General features: G+C 41.4%; 2 protein-coding genes across 3 annotated transcripts; one reads left to right on the forward strand and one right to left on the reverse strand.

Moving 5' to 3' along the window:
* The first annotated feature begins 6,274 nt into the window (after nt 1–6,274).
* Nucleotides 6,275–16,987, forward strand: LOC115141343 (cell division cycle-associated protein 3). Its single transcript, XM_029680113.2, has 6 exons — nt 6,275–6,380; nt 6,776–6,925; nt 12,325–12,442; nt 13,125–14,033; nt 14,122–14,201; nt 16,642–16,987. Exons 1-6 carry the CDS (start codon nt 6,324–6,326, stop codon nt 16,732–16,734), a joined length of 1,407 nt encoding a protein of 468 aa, XP_029535973.2. The 5' UTR covers nt 6,275–6,323; the 3' UTR covers nt 16,735–16,987.
* Nucleotides 16,988–17,588: 601 nt separating this feature from the next.
* On the reverse strand, nt 17,589–26,578 carry LOC115141346 (guanine nucleotide-binding protein G(I)/G(S)/G(T) subunit beta-3-like). 2 transcript variants are annotated; one of them, XM_029680121.2, is made up of 9 exons: nt 26,359–26,578; nt 22,495–22,617; nt 21,289–21,434; nt 20,123–20,186; nt 19,745–19,907; nt 19,515–19,581; nt 18,869–19,070; nt 18,387–18,603; nt 17,589–18,186 (listed from the first exon to the last, which is right to left on the reverse strand). In XM_029680121.2, the coding sequence occupies exons 2-9, from the start codon at nt 22,549–22,551 to the stop codon at nt 18,080–18,082; spliced, it is 1,023 nt and encodes a 340-aa protein (XP_029535981.1). In that variant the 5' UTR covers nt 22,552–22,617; nt 26,359–26,578; the 3' UTR covers nt 17,589–18,079. The 2 variants fall into 2 exon arrangements, with proteins under 2 accessions (XP_029535981.1, XP_064856206.1); XM_065000134.1 differs by lacking the exon at nt 26,359–26,578 and adding an exon at nt 23,675–23,750.

Consider the following 26,578-nt stretch of genomic DNA (forward strand, 5'->3'; position numbering starts at 1 on the left):
TGGGTTTTTTGTGTTTTGTTTTTATTATCATGAGTTGAATTCCAAGTCACTTCTTGAATTAGACCTCAGACCTGGTGTTTACCCTTGAGTATGTAGTCATAGGAGTTTTCATGGTTTCCCTTTAACTGTGACATCTACTTTTCCCCCTTTGACCCTAACGTGAACACTTGCCTTTCACCTTCCATTAACAACCGCAATTCATTTGTACCAAATTAAAACTCTCACCAATCCCTTTATGTTTTTATGTTGTTTCTTTGTACAAACCCCAGGAATATACAGTATGCATAAGCAAATAGTTTTCGCTGATTCAACTTGCATTTAGATTAAAGCAAATCCTTTTAGAAAAGTAGGAAAGACGACCTGCGCCAGAGCTGTGTAGTTTGTAGGGGAGAAAGGGAGTGGGAGAATGGGTGTAGTTCTGTGTTTTGCTTCTTCCCATGCATTTCTTGTCTTCCTCTTTCATCCCTATTCCCCACCTTTTTCTGCTCCTCCTTTACAGTCACAACCTCAACATCTGTTAGTCCCACTTTGTGTTATGGACAACTTGGTGTCCACGTCTGTCATTGCTACCTCTTCCTTCCTTCCTGGTCAGATCTCAGTGGGGTTTGCGGAATTGTGGGTAGGTTCAGATTTCCAGCAAGCTAATGCTGCTGTGGAGGTAAGAGAGATACACCAGGGATATAGGAGATAAAACAGGACAATAAAATATGGACATTTTACACATCGTATCGATCAGGAATAAATCCAGCATATGCCCAAACATACTATTTAAGGTCTTTACATGTACTACACTGAGTGTACTGAACATTAGAAACACCTGCTCATTCCATGACATAGACTGACCAGGTGATTCCAGACGAATGCTCTGATCTCTTATTGATGTCACTTGTTAAATCCACTTCCAATCAGTGTAGATGAAGTGGAAGAGACTGGTTAAAGAAGGATTTTGAGACATGGAATTTGTATGTGTGCCATTCAGTAGGTGAATGGGCAAGACAAAAGATTTAAGTACCTTTGAACTGGGTATGGTATATAACGGGGAGCCAGGCGCACCGGTTTGTGTCAAGAACTGCAAAACTTCTGTATTTTTCATGCTCAACAGTTTCCTGTGTGTATGAAGTATGGTCCACCCCCCAAATGACATCCAGCCAACTTCACACAACTGTGGGAAGTATTGGAGTCAACATGGGCCAGCATTCCTGTGGAACGCTTTCGCCACCTTGTATAGTCCATGCCCCAAGGAATTGAGGCTGTTCTGAGAGAAAAGGGGGGAGGGGGTGTTCTTAATGTTTGGTATATTATGCCATTGCACATTTTCACTTGACACATTGGGTAATTCTAGTGTGTCATTGGCCTAAAGTATAGTACACTATAGAACCTTTATCAGAGTTCACATTAGCCCTTGAGCATCCCCAGTGATGATTTTAGCATGTAAATCTTGGTGGGCCCTCCAAAAAAACAATTAGAACTAAGGTTGCAAAGGGTCATGAACTTTCCTGGAAATTTTCCATGGGGGACATTAAGCCCAGGAATTTTGCTTAAATTCATCAAAAAAGTTAGCTTATAACTGAACCTTTTTTGTGGGATACACATAAGGCAATTCTAGGTCTTGGATGTCATAAGGTGAACGCACCAATTTGTAAGTCGCTCTGGATAAGAGCGTCTGCTAAATGACTTAAATGTAAATGTAAATGTCTTGTGGCATATTTTGGTTAAACTATCCCCAATTCAATGGGAATTGCAACCCTCTGCATGTACAGTGCATTCTTCCATCACATGTACAGCTGATTCTCAAGATCTCGCACACTAATGAGATGCTATTGAGCCCACACTTCTACACTGTCTGAGCCAAGGACTACATGCTTTCTGGTAAGTTTTGATTACAATACTGGGGGGGTGAATACATTTTATATGACATATATACTTTTTTGTTAACTAGTAAATAGTAGCATTCAGCAAAGTGTGTTTAAATCATTTCTAACTTGTTAACAATTTCTGCTAGTTAGTTTTGGCTACCATGTGGGTTTTAGCTTGCTTGAGCCTGCTAACTGAGGAGAGTTAATTCACCTGTTTCCATACATTTTTTCATTTTTAAACAACTCCTTTGTAAGATAAATGTTTTAACTAACTGCTTAACTATTTATCTGTACATGGAATTGTATTTGGGTTGTTTTTCATTCATTTTTCTAATCTTTACAGGAAAATGCCACGTGTGGAGACATTTCACTGCAGCTAATGTAGAAGGAAAAGCTGTGCACATTTGCAAATACCGTGCCAAATCATATGTGAAGAACGCAACAACTATGCATCTGGCCAAGTGCATAAAGTTCTCTCAGAAACCTCTGACAAACCCCAAGCAACCTCTGACAAAATCCCTCTACTTCTATTCAAGGTGAAAAGGATGAATTGGACACCTTATCAAAGGCAACAGCTCATAGTCCTCCTGGAATTAGAGGTTTTTTTGACTGTGGAGGAACGCAGTCAGAGAAATGCTGATGAATATCTTGCTCAAGCTGTGTATGCAACTGGTTCACCTCTGATGCTCACAGGCAATGTGTATTGGAAGAGATTTCTGTATGTTATTTGCCCAGCATACACCCCTCCAACTAGACATGCTTTATCTACTCATTTGCTGGATGGATGCAAAGTTCAACAGAGTTCAAGTGAAGGTCAAGCAAATCATAGAGAAAGCAGACTGTATTGCAATCATCTCTGATGGGTGATTGAATGTTCGTAGGCAAGGAATAATTAACTTCATCATCTCTACCCTTCAACCAGTATTCTACAAAAGCACAGACACAAGGGACAAGAGACACACCGGTCTCTACATTGCAGATGAGCTGAAGGCAGTCATCAATGACCTCGGACCACAGAATGTATTTGCACTGGTGACAGACAATGCTGCGAACATGAAGGCTGCTTGGTCTAAAGTGGAGGAGATCTACCCTCACAGCACACCCATTGGCTGTGTTGCTCATGCATTGAATCTGCTTCTCACTGAAAACAATGGAAAACAATGGATACACCCTACAAGAGAGCCAATGAAATGGTAAGGTATGTGAAGGGTCATCAAGTTATATCAGCAATCTACCTCACCAAGCAAAGTGAGAAGAATACGAACACCACATGGAAGCTGCCCAGCAACACCTGTTGGGGTGGTGGTGTCATCATATTTGACAGTCTCCTGGAGGGGACAGGTCGAAAAGCATTCAACATTTATGGCAATTTAGCTAGCTAGCTTGCACTTGCTAGCTAATTTGTCCTATTTAGCTAGCTTGCTGTTGTTAGCTAATTTGTCCTGGGATATAAACATTGAGTTGTTATTTTATGCACAAGGTCCTCTAGTCTGACAATTAATCCACACATAAAACGGTCAACCAAATCGTTTCTAGTCATCTCTCCTCCTTCCAGGCTTTTTCTTCTCTTGACTTTATATTGCGATTGGCAACTTTCATAAATTATGTGCATTACCGCCACTGTCTGCGTTCATCTTTCAATCACCCACGTGGGTATAACCATTGAGGAGATGGCACGTGGGTACCTGCTTCTATAAAGAGGCAAGACTTGCAGCGCGAACTGCGTTACAAATAGAGCTGACTTCTATTTTAGCCCTTGGCAACGTAGACACTCGTTGGCGCGCGCGCGCGCGAGCGAGCAGTGTGGGTGCAATAATTGAATAATATAGATCTCTACATTTATTTTGCAACACTCGCGCACAAGACGTGAGCGGTGTAGTCAGCCTGTGAGCTATGTTGTTGATGTAAATTGAGAAGAGTGTGGGGCCTAGGTTTGAACCTTGGGGTGCTCCCCTTTGCAACTGATAAAACATGTATTTCTTGGGGAAAAGAAGAGCATTATTTGTGTGAGCTTCTTTATTTATGGCAGGTATATTCACACTGATACTTAATATTAGCTTGATGGCGATTCGTTTTACCAATCTATATGGTGCAATGTTATTTGCAATTGTATAAAAATATACTTTAGGCCTGCCACCTGCGTGGTGCAAAGGACTGTTTTATTTGCACCTAGTAAGAATGTTTCATTTTGTGAGAACCCGGTTCATGTGAACATATACAAGTTTAAAATGATTCTTATAGTCACTGTGATAGTAAATGTCAATTTCTATTTTTTCTATTAATGCCAGGGGAATCCATAATATTTTGAAAAGGAAATCTATATTTTTGTATTGTAAGGGTAAGAGTGCAGACTTTTATTTAATTTAAGAAACTCATGCCTGTTCCACAGATACTGCATTTTGGAAGTGTCAATGGGGGAATGATATTTGGCTTTCATTTGGTTCCAATCGGTTAGCAGTTATTTTAAAAGTACATTTTAAGGGTTATATACTGAGTCATGAAGCAGATAATACAGGGAGGTGGATTAGGCTATTGGTGGATGTCAACCACATTCATTTCATTGTTGTAAATACTTAAGCTACCAATAACAAGTCAAGTAACTTTTATTTAGAGACATCGATAGGAAAATAAGGAAAATTATGTCTAAATTTCCATTGGCCAAAATAATATGGGGTGGAGATTTTAATACAGTATTACATGATAATCTAGATAGATGGCCTTCTTTGTTTTCTCAATAATGGGGTTAGAGTTTAATTCACTCCTTTGTTTTTCATCCTTGCATATAACAATTCCAAGATAAATGACCTTATCTTTAATTGGGATTCCAAATACTTCCTGTAAAACACAGTCCTAGAAAACAAAGAAGAAATTGAAAGAGAGAAAACAAAGAAGAAATTGAACCTCTGATTACTGAGAGCTATTTAATTATATGGTCATGTTTTATTATCCAAAGCTGAAGGGTTATCCAGATCGGTTTATGTCTCGTTATCACTTGACTTGATTCTTTATCATTTTATTTGGAGGAACGAGCCTCACTATCCACGGAAAGATATTCTCTGTAATACCCAAGAACAAGGAGGTCTTGAGGTTTTAGATTGCAATACTCTAAATAATACCATATTAATGGTGGTTTTAAGTTTGGCCGTACTTTTCTTAGCGGATGTACAATCATCGCGAATTAAATAATGGGGCCTTTCAGCCCCGAAGTGAGCATAATTGTACACTGGCAAACTCGATCAAAAAGGGTTGTGGGGTTTACGTTGTCAACTTCCCTTGCTTATGGACCATAGATGGCCGCGGGGATTCCCCCAAGGGTATAGGCGAGGGTAAGTGGAGGAGGGTGTCTTTTGTGAGTTTGAATCGGAGCCCGAGAGTTTGAAACGCAGCCTCTGTGTCAGCAATGTGGAGTTCTGGGAAAAGCAGCAAATGTGCCTACTCTTGGCATGTGGACTCCAGACAACAGTTTGAAGATCCAGTGCGAGTAGGCAATATAGGCTACATAATGAGATTAGTATGGATAACAGCGAGAGCATTTGTGTTTGTCAAACGCAGTCAAGCATCGCTCATGTCACCAGAATAAGACCCTCGACATTTATTGGAAAGGAGTATCAAGATCACCGTGCAGTTTCAACACCCAGTGATATTCATCATACCTTTTCATCTGTAGCCTAATAAACTGCATGCTTTCCTTCGTCATAGTGGGAGGACCACACAACATATCATCGTGTGGCTCGATATTATGGTTATTATATCAATATTTGCGCATAAAGGCGTTTCCACCACCATTTCAAGATCCCACCATATCATGTCAAACTATGAAATTCCGTCAGCAGGAAATGCATTTATAATTGTATCGAAACTCCTGTTTCCATCACAGCTGTCTTGCTATTTTGTATTCGGTATGACTCTACTCACATAAAAACTGTGGGTGGAAACGTGGTTATTGACAGTATTTCCCAAATTAATATTTTTCTTGGCCAGTTGCTGTAGAGTAGACCCAAATAGAACAAAAATACCCAGGATATGGCTTCTTTCACAACACAAAACAGCAAATGGTAAATTCAGTTACTAGTATCTGCTGCAAGGACTACTTTGTATAGAACATTATGGGTTTATATACATCATTGAACTTTACTTATCTATAGGTTTTGCACATAAACAGTATTTTGCTCTGGGCTCTTTCCATGGGCATAGCACAACCAAACATGCTCCTTCACAGACGTATTTCCATTCACGAGATAAGAATGAGGCTTTCAAATAATGTTGCATTGCACAACATTCAAGAGGCTCAAGTTCAAATCGGTAATGCAAGGCCAGAGTTTGTAGGTTTTAAATTTGTTTTCAGTAGCAAACCACGCCCAATTTAGACATCGTAGTTGCAATCAGTTGGGAAGGCGGAGGTACCAACTTCACTGATTGGCTGGTTTGAAAATAGCTAAATACATTATTTTCGCAATTTAAATCCTCATGTTTTGCTGCGAAAAAGTGGAAGGACACTCACTCACTTCTAGCGAAACGTGCAAGGTAAGTAAGTCATTGTTTGCTGAAAGCTACTTTATTACCTAGCAGATTCATGTGAATCACATATAAATAATCGAAGAGCAAGAACCATGTTTTGCAGCTAGTTTTAATATAACATTGTTAACTGAGTTTAGCCACCCGAAGGCTTTAGTTTAGCTAAGGTGACTTGTTAGATTGAGCAAGTTTGCCGACCCAATCTAACTTTTTACCAACCTATCCACAATAATTGTAAATGGACTAAATTTGTATTTTTTTTTTTAATATCTGGCTTGAAAAAATAAGAACGCGTTTTTAGCTAAGATGGTTAGCTAGATAGAAGACAATGAATGGCACAACACTCGCTTTAACTTTATTTATTTAATGTAAACTTTTGTCTAACTTCTGTCTCCGGACATTAGCCATCTATCTTCATGGGATCCAGCGAGAGCAAGGTTGCTGTGGCCTCAACGCCCAAACATGACCCCAGCCATCGGATCAAACACGACCGTCTCTCTCAGCTTGTCGACCCACGGTCTCCATCTGTAGCCATTGACCGCACACCCATTCAGGTAACGTTAACTGACGAGGGCCAGCATTTGAAAATGGTTTATTTACTCACTTTTAAATCATGCATTTGAATTCAATTAGAATACTACCAACATTTGTAATTGTTCTGTTTACTGTGTCTGTAAATTCCTGTCTGTTCTGGCTGTATATTTTGTCTATAAACTGCCAGCACCATTTCACCAAGTCTAATTCTGGGTAAATGTACTTTATGAATATAGCCCCACAGTAATACCCATAAAACCAGGGAAATAGTTCCAAAGGTTTTACCATCTTTAAGGTTTTACCCCCCTGCAAAAAACTAATTTGACTACCATAAAGAAATGCAAATGCCTGGATTATCTGTAATAGGGTAGCTGCAGGATAGCCTAGTGGTTAGAGCGTTGGGCTAGTAAATCAAGGTTGCAAGTTCGAATCCCCGAGCTGACAAGGTACAAATCTGTCATTCTGCCCCTCACGGTTCCTAGGCCGTCATTGAAAATAAGAGTTTGGTCTTAACTGACTCGCCTAGTTTTAAAAAAGTGCTGAATCTAGGCAAAGGAAATCATTTCTGGATTAACTAATTTAGTTATGTAATAGCAAATGAACAAATTGGCAACATTTCTTTAAAGGGACAATTCTGTGAAGTGTGTTGTGCAAGTTTTATATTTACAATACCTGTTAGCAAAGGTATCAGCTTGTAGGGATTTGTAGTTTTGCATGATGTCCACTTTGATCCTAATTAGCATTTTAAAATCTGAGTAAATAGAGCTGACTATTGATAAACTTCCTTATGCGAGAGTTACATTGTTTTCAAAATGTCACTCGGGTAAGCTTCTAAAATCCTCTATTGGGGAGGAAAATATAGGTGGAAAAGCGATTGGAACCAATTTTTATTTTTACCCCTAGGTTTTATGGGTATTATGACACCACCACTGTGGGGCTCTATATAAAAGTGAATTCTGATTCACTTCCTGAATTGATTGTACATCAAATACACTTTTTCTTCCCCCCCATCTGTGCCAACATTATTAGATTTAACACTAAGATTACTAGAGACGATAGGGCAGAGATACTTTTGGCAATGTAGTGTGACGATACTTTCTCATTCCAAAATCATGGGCATTAATATAGTGTTGGTGCTGCTTTAACAGCCTCCACTCTTCTGGGAAGGCTTTTCACTAGCTGTTGGAATATTGCTGCGGTACTTTCTTCCATTCAGCCACAAGAGCTAGTGAGGTCTGGCACTGATCTTAGGCGATTTAAGCCTGGCTCACAGTTGGCATTCCAATTAATCCCAAAGGGTTTCAATGGGGTTGAGCTCAAGACTCTGAAGGCCAGTCAAGTTCTTCCACACCGGTCTCAACAAACCACTTCTCTATGGACCTTGCTTTGTGCATGTGGGCATTTGTATTTGTTAGGGATCCCTGTTAGCTGCTGCCAAGGCAGCATCTACTTTTCCTAGATTTCAAACACATTAAGGCACTTACATTACACACAAAACAGTACGTCATATAACATTATTACACCACAACATATCCACAATACAAATGGTGTAATGCCACTATACAACAATATTGCAATGTACGTGTGTGTAGAGTGCGTGCTTGTATGTGTGTCTGTACCTTTGGGTATCCGGGCTAGTAGTTTAAACAGACCGCTCGGTGCATTCAGCTTGTCAACACTTCTTACAAAAACAGGTGGTGATAAAGTCAATCTGTCCTCCACTTTGTACAATGAAAGATTGACATGTATTTTATCAATGTTAGCTCCCCATGTACTTTTAAGGGATGGCCATGCTGCCCTGTTCTGAGCCAATTGTGATAAGTATTTAGAACTTATTCCATTCTGAAACTAAGTGTTAGTCATTTCAGTAGCTGAAGTGTATAGTGTTGAGTCCTCTGCATACATGGGTGCATTGTCTGAAGCCAGTGGCATGTCGTTAGTGAAGGGGGACAAGACAGCTGCCCTGGGGAATTCCTGATTATGTTGGGGAGGCTTCAATTAAACAACACACTCAGTGTTCTGTTAGACAAGTAACTCTATCTACAATATATAGCAGGGGGTGTAAAGCCATAACACGTCCTTGTTACCAATCTGGGTTGGTAACAAGCTGATTGTTCAGCTATTTGAGCCAGTAAAGGGGGTTACAATTCTTGGGTAGGGGAATTACTTTTTCTTCCCTCCAGGCCTGAGGGCAATCACTTTCTAGTAGGATTTAAATTGAAGATATAGAAAAAATGGATGGCTATATCATCAGCTATTAACCTCAGTAATTTTCCATTGAAGTTGTCAGACCTTGGTGGCTTGCCATTGTTGATAGACAATTTTCACTTCCCCACTCACTTTAGTACAGTGCTTGTCTTTCGTAATTTAGTCAGATGTGTAGTGAGTGTTTGTTGCTGGCATGACATGCCTAACTTTGCTTATCTTGCCAATGAAAAAATCATTAATGGAGTTGTCAATTTCAGTGGGTTTTGATGAATAAGCCACCTGATTCAATGTGTGCCTTTTTGCCCAAAATTTCATGTTGGTGCTCCAACACTTTATACTATTTTTGTTTCATAGTATATTCTTTTTTTAGTCACATGATTTCTCAATTTGTAGTACATTTGCCAATCGGTTGTACAGCAGGGACTTATTTTCCATTTCTTTTGCCTCGTCCCTCAACCATCCAATCATGCATTTTGCACATGTTATCCAGATACTGACTTTTAGCACTTGGGCTACAGCAGCTTCCCACAAGTATGGACTTTAGGTGAGGCAGAGGAACCTGAGGCTATATTACTTCAACAGTATTTAACCGAAGATCCTCTAAGCTTTACAGGAATGTGGTTCTGAATATAGGCCGCAACATCGCCCCCATTGGCATTTGTCTTTTTGGGTAGATGTCATAACCATGTATTGCTACTGCTGTATTATCCAAGTGAGTTTTTCAGAAATAGTCAGAATATTGATGTCCTCTTCCTCTGTTGGCAAGTTATTGACTTCATGAACCTTGTTTCTTGTGCTTAATATGTTAATTTGTTATTATTAGCACTTATGGGATGCTTGGTTGTTTTTAATAATTTACTGGGGAGCTTATCAGAAGGTAGACTTGCTCATGTTATTTATATTGGAGCTGCACACAGTGGACTTCCTTCTATGGGATTCCACCTCAGTGCTAACAGTATAACTGTGGTTCATAGGCACATGATTACTGCGATCAAGAGGTATTCAGGGCAATTACGGGGACATTTTAAGTTACTTACATTGTCTGCCAACACCCCTGGGGTAATCAGACCTGCCAACATGTACGCTTGTTGCGTACCAACTACGCAATTCTCTGTCCATGTACGAGATCTGACTTTAAAGTACACAGAAATGAGTAGGGTTTCTTTTTCTATATATTGTAATCTAAGTTCACTGAGCAAATCTAACATCCTGTTTTATTGACCTTCAGCACAGATATGTATGGAGTTTGTCAACAGACATGGAGATTAATACATCATTATTCGATGTAGCTACCCCGTGTCTGCCCCTCCTGTTTGTGATGCTGAGTTTACCGTCTGTCAGCTGTACGTAAACGCACAGACAAATCCCTTCGACTCTGTGTTGTGGAAAGGTAAACCCTAATTGTTTCAATCTAATGTTAGAGGGCTATAAAGTGCCAGCAGTTCACTCATTTGCTAGTGAAAGAAATTAAATGCCAATATGAAAAATAATTGGGTCGCTATTGTGTGATTTTTCTACGTCACATTACGAGGATCATCCAACCTGAGACTGTTAATTATTACGAAAGTACAAAAAACATTACAAAAGTATAATAAATATAAATATCTTGGCATTTAAATGGAGTCGGGAGTTTAGAAGTCTGCGCGATGAAGAATGAATTGCGTGTTCAGTATTGGCTATATAGGCAATTCTTCTAAAATGCCTTTGTGCTAGATTTAAAAAATATAAAAAAATATTTTGAAAATGTAAAATTATTTATGTGCTGCAAAGAAATACAATGGGTCCCTTTTACGTAGGCTGAAACACCGGGCTCTTCTAGCGACGAACAGCGTTCAGATTCCCTTTGCGGTAGCCTACTTAAGCTTTGTGTAGCCAGTTTCCAGTCTGGGTCGACGTGATCTTTTTGTTTTTATGTTTTCAAAATGATTTTGCTTTTAGTGTTGCTTAGGAACCGTGTCTAAAAAGCCAATACTTGTCAGGTGACAAGCGTTCCTCTACTGTAGACTAAACTTGGGGGGGCCAAGGCAAGTTGGATCTGAAGACCTATGCAGATGTCAGAAATATTTTTTCTTCTGCAGTAGACCACATGTTGCTGAAATTTCCATTTGGAGATGTGCTCCTCCAGCATGCATTGGTTGCTGACATTGCCAACAGGCAGACTACCTCTGCATATATTTTTATCTTACAGTGCTGAAATAAGTTTATTTAAATAAAAAAATCAATTTTCTGGATTTCCGAGTTAGCCTTCCTGATGTAGTTTCACCCCACACATGGATTACGATAGCTTCAGCTCCCGGCATCGGTAGGAAGCAGACTTGTAAATGTCTTGTGCTATCCTGGAGCACCAGTACAAGGTTTTTGCTGCGGGAACCAAGATGTTTCTTACAATCGATCTGCCGGTGACGACAGCTGGTGCAATGGCTATGGAGGTTTTGCTGTTCTTTTTCCTCGAGTGGTTTCTTAAACCCCCTCGGGTACCGAACGGCAGTGGGGCACGATGGACCCGAGCCAGCTGTAGTATCCATCGTAGATGATGAATGGGCTGGTCTCAGGCAGACTCACTGTCTGAGGGTGGTAGCGTTGATCTGAGACCGAGGTAGAAGCCACTGGAGTGGAAGACTGAACAGAGGGCGACGGCGCAGGTACCTCCGGATCCGATCTCTAATCGAAAGATGGTGCCGGAACCCGTTTCTGGTCTGGGTTTAACAGGAATGGACCTTTCTCAAACTGTTGCCACAAAGTTGGAAGCACAGAATTGTCTAGAATGTCATTGTATGCTGTAGCGTTAAGATTTCCCTTCGTTGGAACTAAGGGGCCTAGCCCGAACCATGAAAACAGCCTCGGACCATTTTTGTCCTTCACCAAACTCTAGTTGGCACTCTGCATTGGGGCCGGTAGCGTTCTCCTGGCATCCGCCAAACCCAGATTCGTAAATCGGACTGCCAGATGGTAAAATGTGATTAATCTGGTACTATGTGTGTATGTAATGTCTGTCCCAGTCAAACGTTTGGACAAACCTACTCATTCCAGGATTATTCTTAATTTTTTACTATATTCTACATTGTAGAATAATAGTGAAGACAACTGTGAAAAAACGCATGGAATCATGTAGTAACCCCAACAATATATTTGAGATTCTTCAAAGTAGCCACCCTTTGCCTTGACAGCTTTGTGCATGCAAACATACAACAATAATGTATTCATCTTTCAGGTGGGTGGAACTGTCTCCTGTGTCCCAGTTGTGGAGAGTGAATGCTCCATTCTAGCCAGCGACCCTCGGTTACCCTCAGTCGGTGTCACCCGCACCCCAATGAAGGACTCCATGAGCGGTAAGTATCTTAACCAAGTGGCAAAGCTATCCAGTCAAGCACTGGAAGGCTGTGAACATCTGTGCCTCGCATATATACACTCCCTTTAAAAATAAATCTTAGCTTGAATGACTAGCCTGCGAAAGTACTGTTTGTCCCTTTTGGGAAACCGTAGCTAGTATAAATTCCTCAATAGTCAGAATGAATCTATGAACTCAATTGTAATACATTTTTAAGTTTTTGCAGAGGATCTTTGTCACACAATTTTAAATATTATGTTTGCAGTATTTCTCAAGTAAAAAATGTGCATGAAAACAAGTTCTCTTGAATGACAAACACTTAATTTAATTGAAGAATCCTTACTGTTGACGTATCGCTGACGAAGGGGTGTGGACTTCAGCTCGCCTCAGGAATTTTTGTGTGTACAAACAGCTGAAAACCCTTGCCGGAGACCTAAACTTACAACATTCGAGGCGTAATATATGTCAAAACTGTTTTGGATTAGAAGCATGTGCATGCCTTTAGGTCCAGGGGCGGGTAAGGCATGCTGCCTTGTTAATGTCTCTAAAGTGGTAGTCTTTCCATTTCCCTTGAAAACCGGAATGTTGTTGGACTCTGCAGAGGCTACCCCTGCCTGAAACTAGATGTAGCATTGAATTTTTGTCAAAGTTGTTATTTTAAACTTATTTTTTTTCTTCTCCAGTGACAGTTGGCTCCTTCGCCCACCGCCTCAGCATGTTCCTCCACGGTGACTCTGTAGAAAGAGTTGCCCCTGTGCCCTTCAGGTTTCCCAACTTCAATGTGGAGGAAGAGGCAGTGGTAGAGGGAGAGTTAGGCTCCAGCGAGCCCCTTCTCTCCCCTCAGCCATCACAGGTCTCAGGTGACATGATCCAGCCCTCTCCCCAGAGCGTGGCTAGTCATATGCTTCTCATCCAGAGTCCCTTCGTTCTCGTGGGGGGAGCCCAGATAGACGTCGAAGCCGATTTGACTCTGGAGGAAGCCGAAGAGGCCAAGGAGTCTTCACTACACAAGCGCCTGAGTATGAGCTTGATCACCTGCCACGATGGTGTCGGCCCATCGCCGACCTTCGCCGAGGTGCACTACGACAGCCCTGCATCTCCTCTCCCTGAAAATGCTGCTGCTGACCTTCACAAGGAGGAACCTGACCGCGTGTATGCCCTTCCCTCAGTCACCTCTGACCCTGCACAACCTCTGACTCCCAGGGCTGAACCATCCATCCCCACCGTTACAGAGTTAACTGAAGTCACGGTTGCTACAGAGATGCTTAAAGTGGAGGTCCCAACACCAGTGCAGGAGCCAATGATGCCTGTAACAGTGTCGCCTGTTGTACCATCCACAACCACTGGCCCCAGAGTGAGCCAGCAGCAGCCCCAGGCCACTGGGATCCGCTGCCCCACCTTCGACACAAAGAGTCCCAGTCAAGTGGTGTTCAAGCCCCAGTGGCTAGGGAAGGGCTTCGGGGCCACAGGGGTGAGGGCCAGAGGTAGAGGAGGCAAGGGGGGCTCGTCCTCTTCACCACTCTCCGTCCAGGTTGAAAACAAGAATTCAGCCAATGAGAACAAGGGGCAGTCGGTCAAACAGAAGCAGAGAGGTACGTGGGTGTCTTTGTTGATCATTTTTAGCAGTTACCCCCCCACCCCCTTTTTATTTTTAACTCTCTCACCTCTCCCGTGTGGCAGACAAGGCACTCGTGGCTGAAGGCCGATCCCCTCTGCAGATGCTCAAGGAGACCAACTCCCCCCGGGAGCAAGCAACACAGGTATATATCTGGTGTACACTAGGGCTGTGACAGTCATGGAATTTCAGATGATGGTTATTGGTCATCGTTATAATCATTTGAATAGGGCCATTGTGGGAGTCCCCATTCAAGTCAACAATGGTTGGATGCGGCCGTTGTGAGATCGTCACTATCTGGGCAAGCGGTTTTCAAAATGGTCTTTTATTTGAAACCAAACCTTACCCACACTGCTTACCTTAAGGCTAGGCAACACAGTTGCACAGTTAATAGGGATTATTTTCTTTCTTTACTCATCAGACAAACTTTACCAGCTGAAAGAAAACATAAATACAATATATTATTGTGTATATAGTTACACATTAAAAAGCCTCTGTAGAAGTCTAAGACAGAGAAATTAATTGGCGCACCAGGAACATGTCATTTTAAGAAAATGGCTGATAAAGATATGCTAATGCAGTTAAAATGTGCTTTCCATAAATATGACCATTTGTCACATTAATTAAACTCTTATTCATAGATCACTTCTGTGCAGATAATTTATCAGCTATGCCTGCCACATGTAAGGTCCTCTGAGTTATTTCTGACGCTTGACTGTGTCATGGGCCCTGTGCCTACTCTTGGCACACATTGAAGCGGCATCAGCTCTCACAACTCCTCTGATTGCTCCAGTGTCACCAAAGTGCCGTCAAGCCACAATTTGTTCAGGAAGCGTAAACACTCCTAAATGCATCAAGATCACATTTTATAATGACTGAAGTCTGGATTTTCAGTCCAGTGTTTAGGCACTTGTGGCAAATCAAATAATGTACACGTTGGTTTATTTGAGACGTGAAATAAAAGCCACTGTTGGCTGTCTGGTTGACTGCTGCTACAGTAGTTGTCTTCATCTCAACGCACTGCTGTGGGATACCTCCTCTACCTGTACTGCCTCGATCGGCGGCTCAGAATTATTTTCTTTCATTCACTGCTTTTCTCGCATTGGCTAACTGAGATTGGCTAACATTGGCTAACTGAGATTGGCTAACATTGGCTAACTGAGATTGGCTAACATTGGCTAACTGAGATTGGCTAACATTGGCTAACTGAGATTGGCTAACATTGGCTAACTGAGATTGGCTAACTGAGATTGGCTAACTGAGATTGGCTAACTGAGATTGGCTAACTGAGATTGGCTAACTGAGATTGGCTAACATTGGCTAACTGAGATTGGCTAACATTGGCTAACTGAGATTGGCTAACATTGGCTAACTGAGATTGGCTAACATTGGCTAACTGAGATTGGCTATTTTTATTCACATACTGTAGTTATCATCTTCCGATTCTCATTTTTGTCTCGTTTTACATTGATTCTTTGCAGGAGATTTTGTTTAGTTCAAATGTCTCAGCACATTTTCAATCCGGTAGCTGGAAAGGGCCTTTTTTAGATGCCAGTAACCAATCGCATGTCAGGAAATGACTAATCTTTCAGAATTACGTCTACAAAGGATATAGTATGGAATAGCTAACAAATGTGCTCCAGAAAACAACACGCTTTTGAATAAATAAAAAAATAGTGGTTGAAGTTCTACATGAAACATGCTGTCAAGAACGATGTTTATGGTAGGTGTAGTTGACGGCGTTGGGATAAAATGATACTTTATTTGTATACTTAGATTTTTGTACATTTTATGGAAGTTGCAAAATATCACAATCAGATAATTTGAAAGATAGAAGCAAAAATCCTGTGGTTCCTGGCCTTAAGACCAAATAGCAAAATGTTGTTTTTTTTTAAACCATTTTGACTTTGCCACTGGCCCAACTAGTGGGAACCCCATTGCGAGTGTACCCACCAATATGTGCTGTGATTTGTTGAATCAACTGACATAACAAAAAAAATACATTCAACTAAATGGTGACATCTGTTAACATAATTAGAATGATCATTCTACATTGCTATGGAAATTATTGCATCACAATACCAGGCAGCCGTTGTGTATTTAACAATTGGTTCAACAGTCAAATTGCCGGGGTCAGAGGTTGCAAGCCCATTCTCTGTGCTACAAGACCTTGCTTGTTTCAGCAAGGAGAAACAGTTTCATCACGTTGTAAAGAGCCCATGTTACTTCGGAAACTGACTCAACTGCCTGGCAGTCCCGTCTTCAGTCAGCTATTCGTTTCAAAATAATACAAATGTTTTTTGAAGAGAAATGTATTTTATTTTCATGACTGTTATCCATAACTGTCTGTTATACGGTAATTGTGCCAGCCCTAATGTACACACACTTTTCCCTCAGGGAACTATCTGCATATGTGCTTGCATCTATCTCACTCTTGCCATCTCATTCTTTCATGTCTGCACACTAAAGCCTAAGGAACAGGATTGCTCTATTTGGTGGGTCAGGGGAAAATGAACAATCAACTGTTTTTAAACCTCTGGTCTAACTGAAAGGTTCTGTCTCTCTCTTCCTTCCCTGCCCATCAGATGAAGCTGAAGGTGTCCACCCCAGACAGACAGAGGCTGGGTCAGATGGACCGGAGAGTCCTGACTGTGGCCATGGACAAGGAGAATCGATAGATGGATGTTGCAGAGGAACATTCACAAACACTAACTAGCCAGTGTATAGAATCTTGCCATTTTTCTAGCTGTCTAATAACGAGCCTTTTTAAAGTGTACAGACTCTTTTTAACTGACTTTTTCAAACTGCTAACAAATTATGTGTACATTGTTTTTGGAAGTGCCATCGATATGATTTGTCTTTATTTCAAGTGTCTGTATCATTGTATTTGCTATCCTGTCCTTTTATGTAAATAAATTTGCTTTAAATCTATTTTTGTGTTAACTGAAATACACCTATAAGGGGAGGTACATGTTTATTAGTCGAAAGGTATGTCTTTACTTAGCACCTTAAGAAAAGGGCTTGACAAATTTAAGTGAATGATTTACTATATGCACAGTCTGCTCTGATGGTATAGAAAGGCTATCCAACTTGTCACTTGTGTGTGATGCCATTGGAAAGACGTAGCCACTTCACATTGAGATATTGTGCTGTACAGAGTCGCTGTTATGTTTCTCTTGCACAACAGGTGGTAAAACAAACCACATGTGTAGCCGTTACCGTCACTTAGATATACACAACCAGGCAAGTTTCCTCCAGTCCTCTGACAAATGTGAAATGTTGTGGTTTTTGTACAGCTGCCTTTTTTTTTTTTGTCAGTCCACCATAAGATCTATCATCCCATCTGTCCAGCCATTGGGAAGTAGGCCAAAAGGTTAGACCCCAACTCATGGTAAACATATCCTAATAAACACGTACATGCATCAACTTTCAGACACACACTAATGTAGAAATCTGCATTCAAATGTGACCGTAAAAATATAAGGGGAAAAAAACGGAACTAACAAGGGAATTCTAACCAACACCCAAACATCTGTTCGACACAAACTTTAATGCTTACACATTCATCCTCTGACAAAACATTTAAACTCTCCTCGAATATAAAAGTATGTAACAACCTAGTTATTGTAAACCTACAGTCTATCAGTGGTTATTAAAAAAAAATAAAAAAAAAAAACCTTCATCCAAGTCTCTACGGTTTCCATTTTGGCAACTGCTCTTTTGACATTAATATTTTCCTGCATTTTCTATAATGCTAGAATTCAGTTTTTAACCTTGACAAATCAGTCATTCATTGATGTTTTTCTACGAAAGTCCCCCACCCGCCAAACTCTAAACTTGAGTTAGAAGTAGGACGAGACTTTCTCATCATAATCCTCTCAAATCGAAATAAGACTTGGCACAATAAAAAATAACCTTTAACCCACGACTTCCTAGTCCCCCCTCTTCAATCTACCAGTTTTTCATGATACCCTTCCTCTATCTCCTCTTAGTCTTTCGTTCTCTGTTCTCTAGAGGACTGGCTCAGTTCCATATCTTCAGGAAGCTGTCCCAGGATCCTGTGCAGCATGCCATTCCGTCCGAGGATACTCCGATGCAGCTCACCCTGTTGTCATGACCAGCCAGCACTCCTGAGCCATGAAGACAATTACATCAGTATAGAATGGATGCAAATATTGTTTGCCTACATTGCATCCACATTCTCTCCCTCTTTCTCCCTTCATCCCACTCGCATTCTCCTTTCTCTTCTCACCATCCCCTCTACTTACCCACACTGTCTCCCTCTCTTTCTGCCTCCAGTCACCCTCTCTCTCTCCCCCTGCGTACTCACCCACTCTCTCGGCTTTAAGCATGTCCCAGATGTTGACGTTGAAATCATCGTATCCGGCCAGGAGAAGTCGGCCGGAGAGGGACGCGGCGAGGGAGGTCACCCCACACATGATGCCCGAGTCCTGGTAGGTGATGAGCTCCTGATCTGCCCGCAGGTCATACAGCTTACAGGTGGCATCGTCTGAGCCCGTTATAACCGCATTACCATTGGGGAAGAACTGGACAGAGTGGAGAGGACGTGGTCAAAGTAGTGGTCTCTCTGGTGGTCTGGAGAGCTACAGGGCGGGTGTAGGCTTTTGTTCACCTCATTAAACAAATCAACTCTTTGAGCAAACGGTTGCATCAAATTCATTTTTTAAGTTAAAATTATATTCCTTAAATTTGTCAACTTGGAAGTCTTTCTCCACGTGAACTGCTGGGTGCAATGCATCTGACTATCAGAATACTAAACTATCAATAAACACAAATGCTGGGGTTTCTCACCCCGATGGCGTTGATGTCACTCTCGTGGCCACTGAACGTCTGTCTGCAGGTGGCTTCCCTGATGTCCCACAGTTTGGCCGTGAAGTCACACGCCCCCGAGATGAACATCTTGAAGTCGGGGGACACGGCCAGGGACATGCAGTCACCCAAGTGGCCCGCGAAGATGGTCTTCTCTGTCCCTGTCTCAATGTCCCATAGAATACTATAACGTTTGGACGGAATAGGAGGAGAGGATAGGTATAGAGGTGGGCAAAGAAGACGGCAGGGACATGGCCAAAGAAGAGAGGGTTAAAAATATAATTTAACCAGGCAAGTCAGTTAAGAACAAATTCTTATTTACAATGACGGCCTAGGAACAGTGGGTTAACTGCCTTGTTCAGATGTTACCTTGTCAGCTCGAGGATTCAATCTAGCAACCTTTTGGTTACTGGCCCAACGCTCTAACCACTAGGCTACCTGCCGCCCCAATGTTTAGGACAATGTTTAAGTAATAGATAAGACTATGCAGATCAAATGAAGGGTGCAGTATAAGCCATAGAATTAGAATGATATGGTAACATTAACAGATTGGACTGATCTCTGGTCAGTCATTGTAACCCCTTATTGCACACAAGACTCATAGAGACTCCCATCTCTATGATCTTACCAGGTGCAGTCGCCAGAGCTGGTGATGATCTCACTGTCGTTAAGGAAACGACAGCAGGACAGGTAACCTGGGCAATAAGAGAGAACACCATCAGATAAACACAAGCATGAGAGATTGCTGTATTGGATAGACTATATAAATACTACCTCGTATGTTCTTAGGTCGAGTTTGATCGAAATGACTCATCGTTAAACGTGTTGCCAGTAATGCTGCCTTAATGAGTGCGGTACCTGTGTGTGCGGCCAGCTCACGCATGACCTTGACGTTGCCGTCCTTGCCCTTGAGGTTGTAGATGGAGCACATGTTGTCGAGACCGCCACACGCCACCATGTTCCCTGAGGGCGCGTAGGCACACGTCATCACCCACGAGGACTTCAGAGGGATGGCGTTCACCTGAGCGGAGAAGCACAGTGATTCCTCACGTGGACCAGTGTGTGTGTGTGAACGCACATATGTCAATGTGAGCACTTGATATTACGGTATATGGTTGATATTACAGGATATGGTTGATATTACAGTATATTGTCATTACATGCCATATTCAAGCAAAAACAATGTCCCATGACCGAAACTCCCCAGACTGTAAACCCAGCCGCAGTCCGCCATACCTTGTTTGTGGTCAGGGTGTCCCACACTATCAGCTTTCCATCTTGAGAGGCACTGACACACAACCTGGTAGAGAGAACAAGGCAGGAGTAGAGACAGACAGAAACAGACAGCGGGAGAGAGAGACAGCGTACAGTAAAAGATCCAGCAGCTCAAGGTAAATAGACAGACAGATCGATAATAGATACAGAGACTATTCTGTCTCAATGGCAACACGTCTTCACTATGACTGATCTAAAAAGCCATGACATGGTAACTGACTAATGCTACTGCACTTTTTCCTATTGCCAGGTGTTTCCCGGCACAAATGATGATGCTGGTGATGAGAATGATGATATAGTGTACTATGTAGTTATGTCTAGCCACTATGGAGGAGTGTGTGTGAATATTTTGTCTGTTCAGTGTTCACAGTTGCCAAATAAGTTCCCCTTTGAGGGACAATAAAGTTGTATTGTATTGTGTTAAGACCGAGAGAGGCATTGTAACAAAACCTCTAAGCCCAGCACTGGTTAAGTTAGTAAAAGCTGTCTTTTAGACCCACTAAATGTAGGACACCCCAAGTATTGTAAACCCAGGAGAAGCTAATAAGCTTACTAACTTGCTACAACTGAGAAAAGAGAAGAGATAAGATGAAATGAGAATATAGGGAGAGGTAAGAAGGAGAGAAAACAACATGAAGGGTAAAATGTTGGTTAGTGCACATTCAAGTTATAGTATCAGCAATAATTAATTGATTCAGGGGTAATGTTGGTTTAAAGTGTTGCCAGACAGTCAGTTAGTGTTTCCTGGCTCCACTAATTCATCCAATTAAAACAAGGGATGGGATTGCCACACCAATCCAATTAACCAATAAACGCAGAGCACCACGTGACGCCTGTTTTAAACTATGGCAGTATTTGTCACAGCAATATGTTTGAATGAACGGATGAGCAGATTAATATATATATTGCTATAATGGCTAATGATAGAGCTAACATAAATTATTGAACGATTGAATGAATACTTAAATGAATACTTGAACGACTCGACAAGAAATCCTCAGGAAAAGAGTGCAGGCTAGAAGTCTTTGAAGGGTCATTGTCCACTTTGAGCTAGTGGTCCAGTTTGTGTGTATGCATGCCTGTGTGTACGTTTGTGTGCCTGTTTGTGTGGGTATATGTGTGTTTACTTGGTGTCAGTGCCCCAGTGCATGGCATAGATCTTGGCCAGGTGACCCCTCAGCGTCTTCCTGGTCTTCAGCTGGACACGCCCCACCAGCGTCGTCCCAGCAACCGCCTCCTGCAGGGTGGTGTCCTGCACTACCTTTCGGGCCTCCTGTAGAGTGATGGTTGTGTATGGTTAAGTTATGGTTATAATAACTATGGTCCACTTAAATATGGCTAAAACCACTGTCATAACGATTGTAATTTTCAAGGTGTGCTGCTGCTGCTGCAACCTGGTCTCAGAAGAAAACGTATTGCATTTTACAAAACTGCTGTTTACACCTTCTCCTCCTGCCTTTGGACGAACAGAGCGGTCAGGGGTGGGGATGTATGGTCATAGCGGTTGTCATAGATATGACTGTGGTGTTATGAACACCTATATGGAGAAGGACAGTGATTCCTCTCTGGACCGTAAGGAGAATCAGAACAGTTAGGATGTTATATTATTGTATTATAATCTCTTTTAGCCCAAGGGAAAGTTTTCCAAGAGTCCTTAAGAAATGTTTTTTAAAAACATGTAGAAATTAGAAAAACAACAAAAGGTGAAATTAAAGCACAAAAACAAAGTTTCACATTCCTATTACCTAGACATATTATGAGTAACTTCACTGCCCTGAGGTAAAATCTCTTTTGCCCAGTTCTAATTAGGGTTTTTGTGGTCTATACGTGGCCTTTGGTGGTCTATAGGATGATGATTCTTGTTCAGTTTATGGTTGATGATCTTGGTAAAATGTTCAGCAAAATGCAAATAGTTTAATAAAGTACTAGCATATGAGATCCAAGGAACACAGAGGCATTCTATTCACACAAGTGATTGATTATTGCCTAGCGGTTAGAAAGGAGACTCAGCATCCGGAGGGCTGCCAGTTCGAATCCTGGGTCTGACGGGAAGAAAATGGGCGGGAAGTGAGCTGGCAAATAGAGGGTTGCTGGTATCAAATCCTAAATGCCATTGCCTGCCGTGGTGCTCTTGGGAAAGGAGCATAGCCCCCACACAACAACAGCTCCCCGTGCGCCCAGTGTGGCAGCGCCCGGAACTCTCCAAAACCTGTATATGTACTGTATATGTGTGTCTTTGGGAGGGGTTGACTTAAAAGCGGAAGTCAAAATTTGGTTGGATGCTGTGTGCAATTGACCAATAATGTGATCTTAATTATTGGTTGATAACTGACAGTGATCTGATCTTTGAGGTTGTCCGCCTCCTTTCTCAGCTCCTCCATTTCGCCCATGGCAACGGTTGGTAGGCGTTGTCACCGATGGAGACAGGAAGTGAAATCAGGTGAGCAGACGTAATCCTGGGGAAGAGAGGGGAAAAAAATGGAAAATGGTATTTGATCAGTTAATTATCCATTCTTCTCACTGTAATGTCAATGTCTTGTACCTGTACACAGCAACACATGATATATATATATATGCATGTTACCAGCTTTTTAGATCAAGGTCTACCCTTTCTTTGTTGTTTAGCTACTGTTTTGCAATTCAAACCTCCCTCAACTGCTTTGCAAACCCTCACAAACACAGACACACATACACACACACACACACACACACACACACACACACACACACACACACACACACACACACACACACACACACACACACTAATACCCATACACTCACACTAATACCCATAAACTCACAAACCCACACCCATAGTCAAACAAGCTCACTTGCACAGATATGCATATGCACACACACACACACACACACACACACACATACAAGCGTGCAACTACATGAACTAGTTAATATGACACATACGGCATATACATGAACACACTTTCCCACCCTGATTGTAAACTCAAACCTGTATGGTGTGTCATCTTAATGCTGACACTTTTCTTGTTTGACATCTCTCCTCATGCTTATACTAGCTAAGCGAACACCGTATTTACTCACCCCTTTTCTATCTCAATACACTTTAGTGCCATATACTTTGAAAGCTTTCCAATCTTACGTCAGCCCGGAAAGCACTTGTGTTTTTGTGATTCCATTGATATCACTTCACAACGCTCTAATGATGCAGTTAATCATGTCGACTGAATCAATGAGGACTGAGTAGTTTTCTCACAGACCAAAATATTCTAAGTTTAGGCCCACTATACAGTAAAGACAAAAAGTCGGAATCAACTTTCTCAAGTATCTCTGTCACATTACCAAATAAGGAACTTTTAAACTGGCAATGGTATCAGACTATTCTCTATCAAATCAGAAGATAACCCTTACTTTAAAACTCTCTAAACATGATAATCACATAACATAACATTTCACCTAACATCCACACATCTAATAACACGTTTTTGTAATATTTGTGACAGATTGAATTATTCGGATCGTACTCGATCTTACCTTGAAAACTACCAGGAGAAGAATAGCCTTATATCCCTGGCTTTGATGTCTTTCTGTTTCTTTGCTTCAATCTCTCGCTCTCTCTATTTGTCTAAAGTGTCTCTGTCAAATCTCATTACCAAATTAATTTGCCTCTCATTTGTTTGAGGAGAAAGGTAGAGGGAGAGAGGAGAGGCAGTGAGTCAGAGAGAGAGAAAGATATTCCCTTTCTGTTGTTCCTTGCTGTTCCTATCTGTCTAGGACTGTAGGGTACATGCATGTATGAAAACACTGTAAATCGTACATCTAAATATAGAAATGCCTAAAACAATTAACCCTAAGGCGATTGCATCCATCTGAGGTTAGCTGCGCTCATAGGTGTCCTGCTCCCTCACCTAAAGGGAGTAGTATCCACAATGGTCACCTTATCTAGCCTTCATCTGATTTAGGCCATAGATTTGGTTCCCTGAGAAAATTACATTTATAAATAGTACTAACCCAATAAAACGGGACCGTTTTTAAAAAAGTGTTTCAACTGTGCTATTGCCCTTTTGCCATCCTGTCCCTGAGACCCTGGCCTGCCATTGTTGCATGTGATTAAATGCCTGCTAGAGGTTGTAGCAGAGTGGAGTGCATTAACACAGAGAGAGGGGGGGGGTGGGAGAAAGAGAGAGAGAGAATGGGGGTGGGGCTGTGTGTAGAGGCGACGCAGGAGAGAGTGAGTTTAAATCCTAGTGGCTGAGATTTTAAAGGAAGCCTTTTGAATCAAATCTGCTCTCATCCGATTACTGACTGCTCTTTGCATCTGGATAAGAGGTGGAGAGAGAGAGAGGGGCGTGATAGAGAGATGAGAGAGGGAGGGGCAAACTGGTGGTGGTGGATAAGAGGGAGGGAGAAGGGAGAGAATGGGGTGGTTAAAATCTAGGATAGGGTGAGAGAGGTGATTTCTGTATGAAATGGGGAATGAACTAGAGCTAGTGACTGTAGGGATGTGTAAGTCGATCTTGTTTTCTCGCTGTAAAGGTTTCACCTTTTCACTATTGACACGCCATTAGTATTGTGTCACATACTATTAGGCAGATTGAAAAACGGTGACCGGTGGCCATCCCTTAGTGAGAATTTAGCACTAAAACAGGCTTTTCTGAGAATGGGACTGAAGAACTGTTTCCAATTTGTAGCAAAACACTTCAGTTTTGATTTGAACGACAACGCCTTGAACGGTGTTTCCGTGCTATGAAAGGGTCTAACACAAAGTACCACATTTCAGCACCTATGCCAGCTAGACACCCACAACACTAGTGATACCACTGGCAGAGAATCAAATGTATTCCAAAATGGATGTATCAGAGAGTGTTTTTTTAAAAACACTTAAACAAATGATGTGATCATTCAAATGGACTGCGTTAGCCCAATTCGGATTTTGTTTTCCCACTAATTGATATTTTGCCCAATCACATCAGCCCTGAAAAAGATTTGAGGTGAAAAGGTCTGATGTGATTGGTCAAGACCAATTAGTGGAAAAAATATGAGAATTAAGCTGCATGTGTAAACGGTCTGTCAATGGGAAAAATCCACTTAGAAGATACAATGAATGTTTTCCTTTAAGATTATCTGTAAGCAAAGTAGGGCATTAGTAGTGCAATAGTAATATTACATGCCTTATAATATATACATCATATGCAAATCCTTGTTATGATAAAAATGTAAAACATTCAATAAATATATCCAATCCAAGTTAATGTTCTTTTTCCATGTAATCTCAAAGGAATTGACCATGCTTCCATACTTCTTAAATTAAATTCACTTCCATGTTGTAGAGAGAAAATTCATCGATTTTACAGTATTGATGAACTGTTTGTTCTTTGTCGCCATTAAACGGCACCCTCGTCATAGTGCTATCAAATGAAATGGATACTTATCCCACAGACCCCACTCACTCTGATTATATGAGAAAATCAGGACACACTCAATCCAGAACTAAAAGTACTTCTACACTCCCACAAACTAATCTGGCGGCAGCAGGCAGCTGGTAGCCTAGCGGGTAGCCCTTTCCTACAGTCAATTACCAAAAGCGCCCTCTTTGGCCTCCTGGGTGGAATGTTATTCATATTTTTCATCATTTCATCATTAATAAAGATTATGTTGTAAAAAAAAAAACGGATGACAATCCTGTGTTTCTACGTCAAACAGTGCTGCTACGTTTCAGTCTTCTGTGACGTAATATTGGGATGCAAACTCTAAATGTAATACATTTCAACTCTATATCTGACATGGTGCAGGTGTCTTATTTTTTTAAAAACCTTGTGTGTGTGAGATGTATGCTTTTGTTTCAAAGTAGATTTGTTTAAGGCTACCAAGAATCACTCTGGGTGACCCGGATTTAGCCCACTGCAGTAAAAGGTTAAGAGCATTGGTCCAGTAACCAAAAGGTCACAGGTTTTAATCCCCGAGCCAAATTGGTTAAAATAATATGCCGATGTGCCCTTGAGCAAGGCACTTAACCCAAATTGCTCCTGTAAGTCGCTCTGGATAAGAGTGTCTGCTAAATGACAAAAATGTACAAATCTGTTTCAACCAAGAGCTCCATACAGCACTACTGTGACCAGGGTGTTTCACTTACACATCTATTCACATATCCAATCAAAGACTATAAACAAACAAAAACAACAATTGAGGTGTAAAAGAAAATATGTCTGCCCACTCACCAAATCAGGAAGTTCACCAGTGGGTTTCTTAACCTGTTCTCACTTTTCAGGGTCCCTCCGTTTGGTTGTCATATGTTTACCCCTCTTCTGTTACTAGACTTTCAGTTTTTTAAATTCAGTTTTCCTGTCACACACAGAATGGATATTCCACCCTCTTGCTCTCTCTGTCTCTCTCTCTATATCTCTCTCTCACACACTCTCTCTCCTGTGAGGAACAGAT

Source organism: Oncorhynchus nerka, linkage group LG14 (genome assembly GCF_034236695.1).
Source record: "Oncorhynchus nerka isolate Pitt River linkage group LG14, Oner_Uvic_2.0, whole genome shotgun sequence".
NCBI classification, from domain to species: domain Eukaryota; kingdom Metazoa; phylum Chordata; class Actinopteri; order Salmoniformes; family Salmonidae; genus Oncorhynchus; species Oncorhynchus nerka.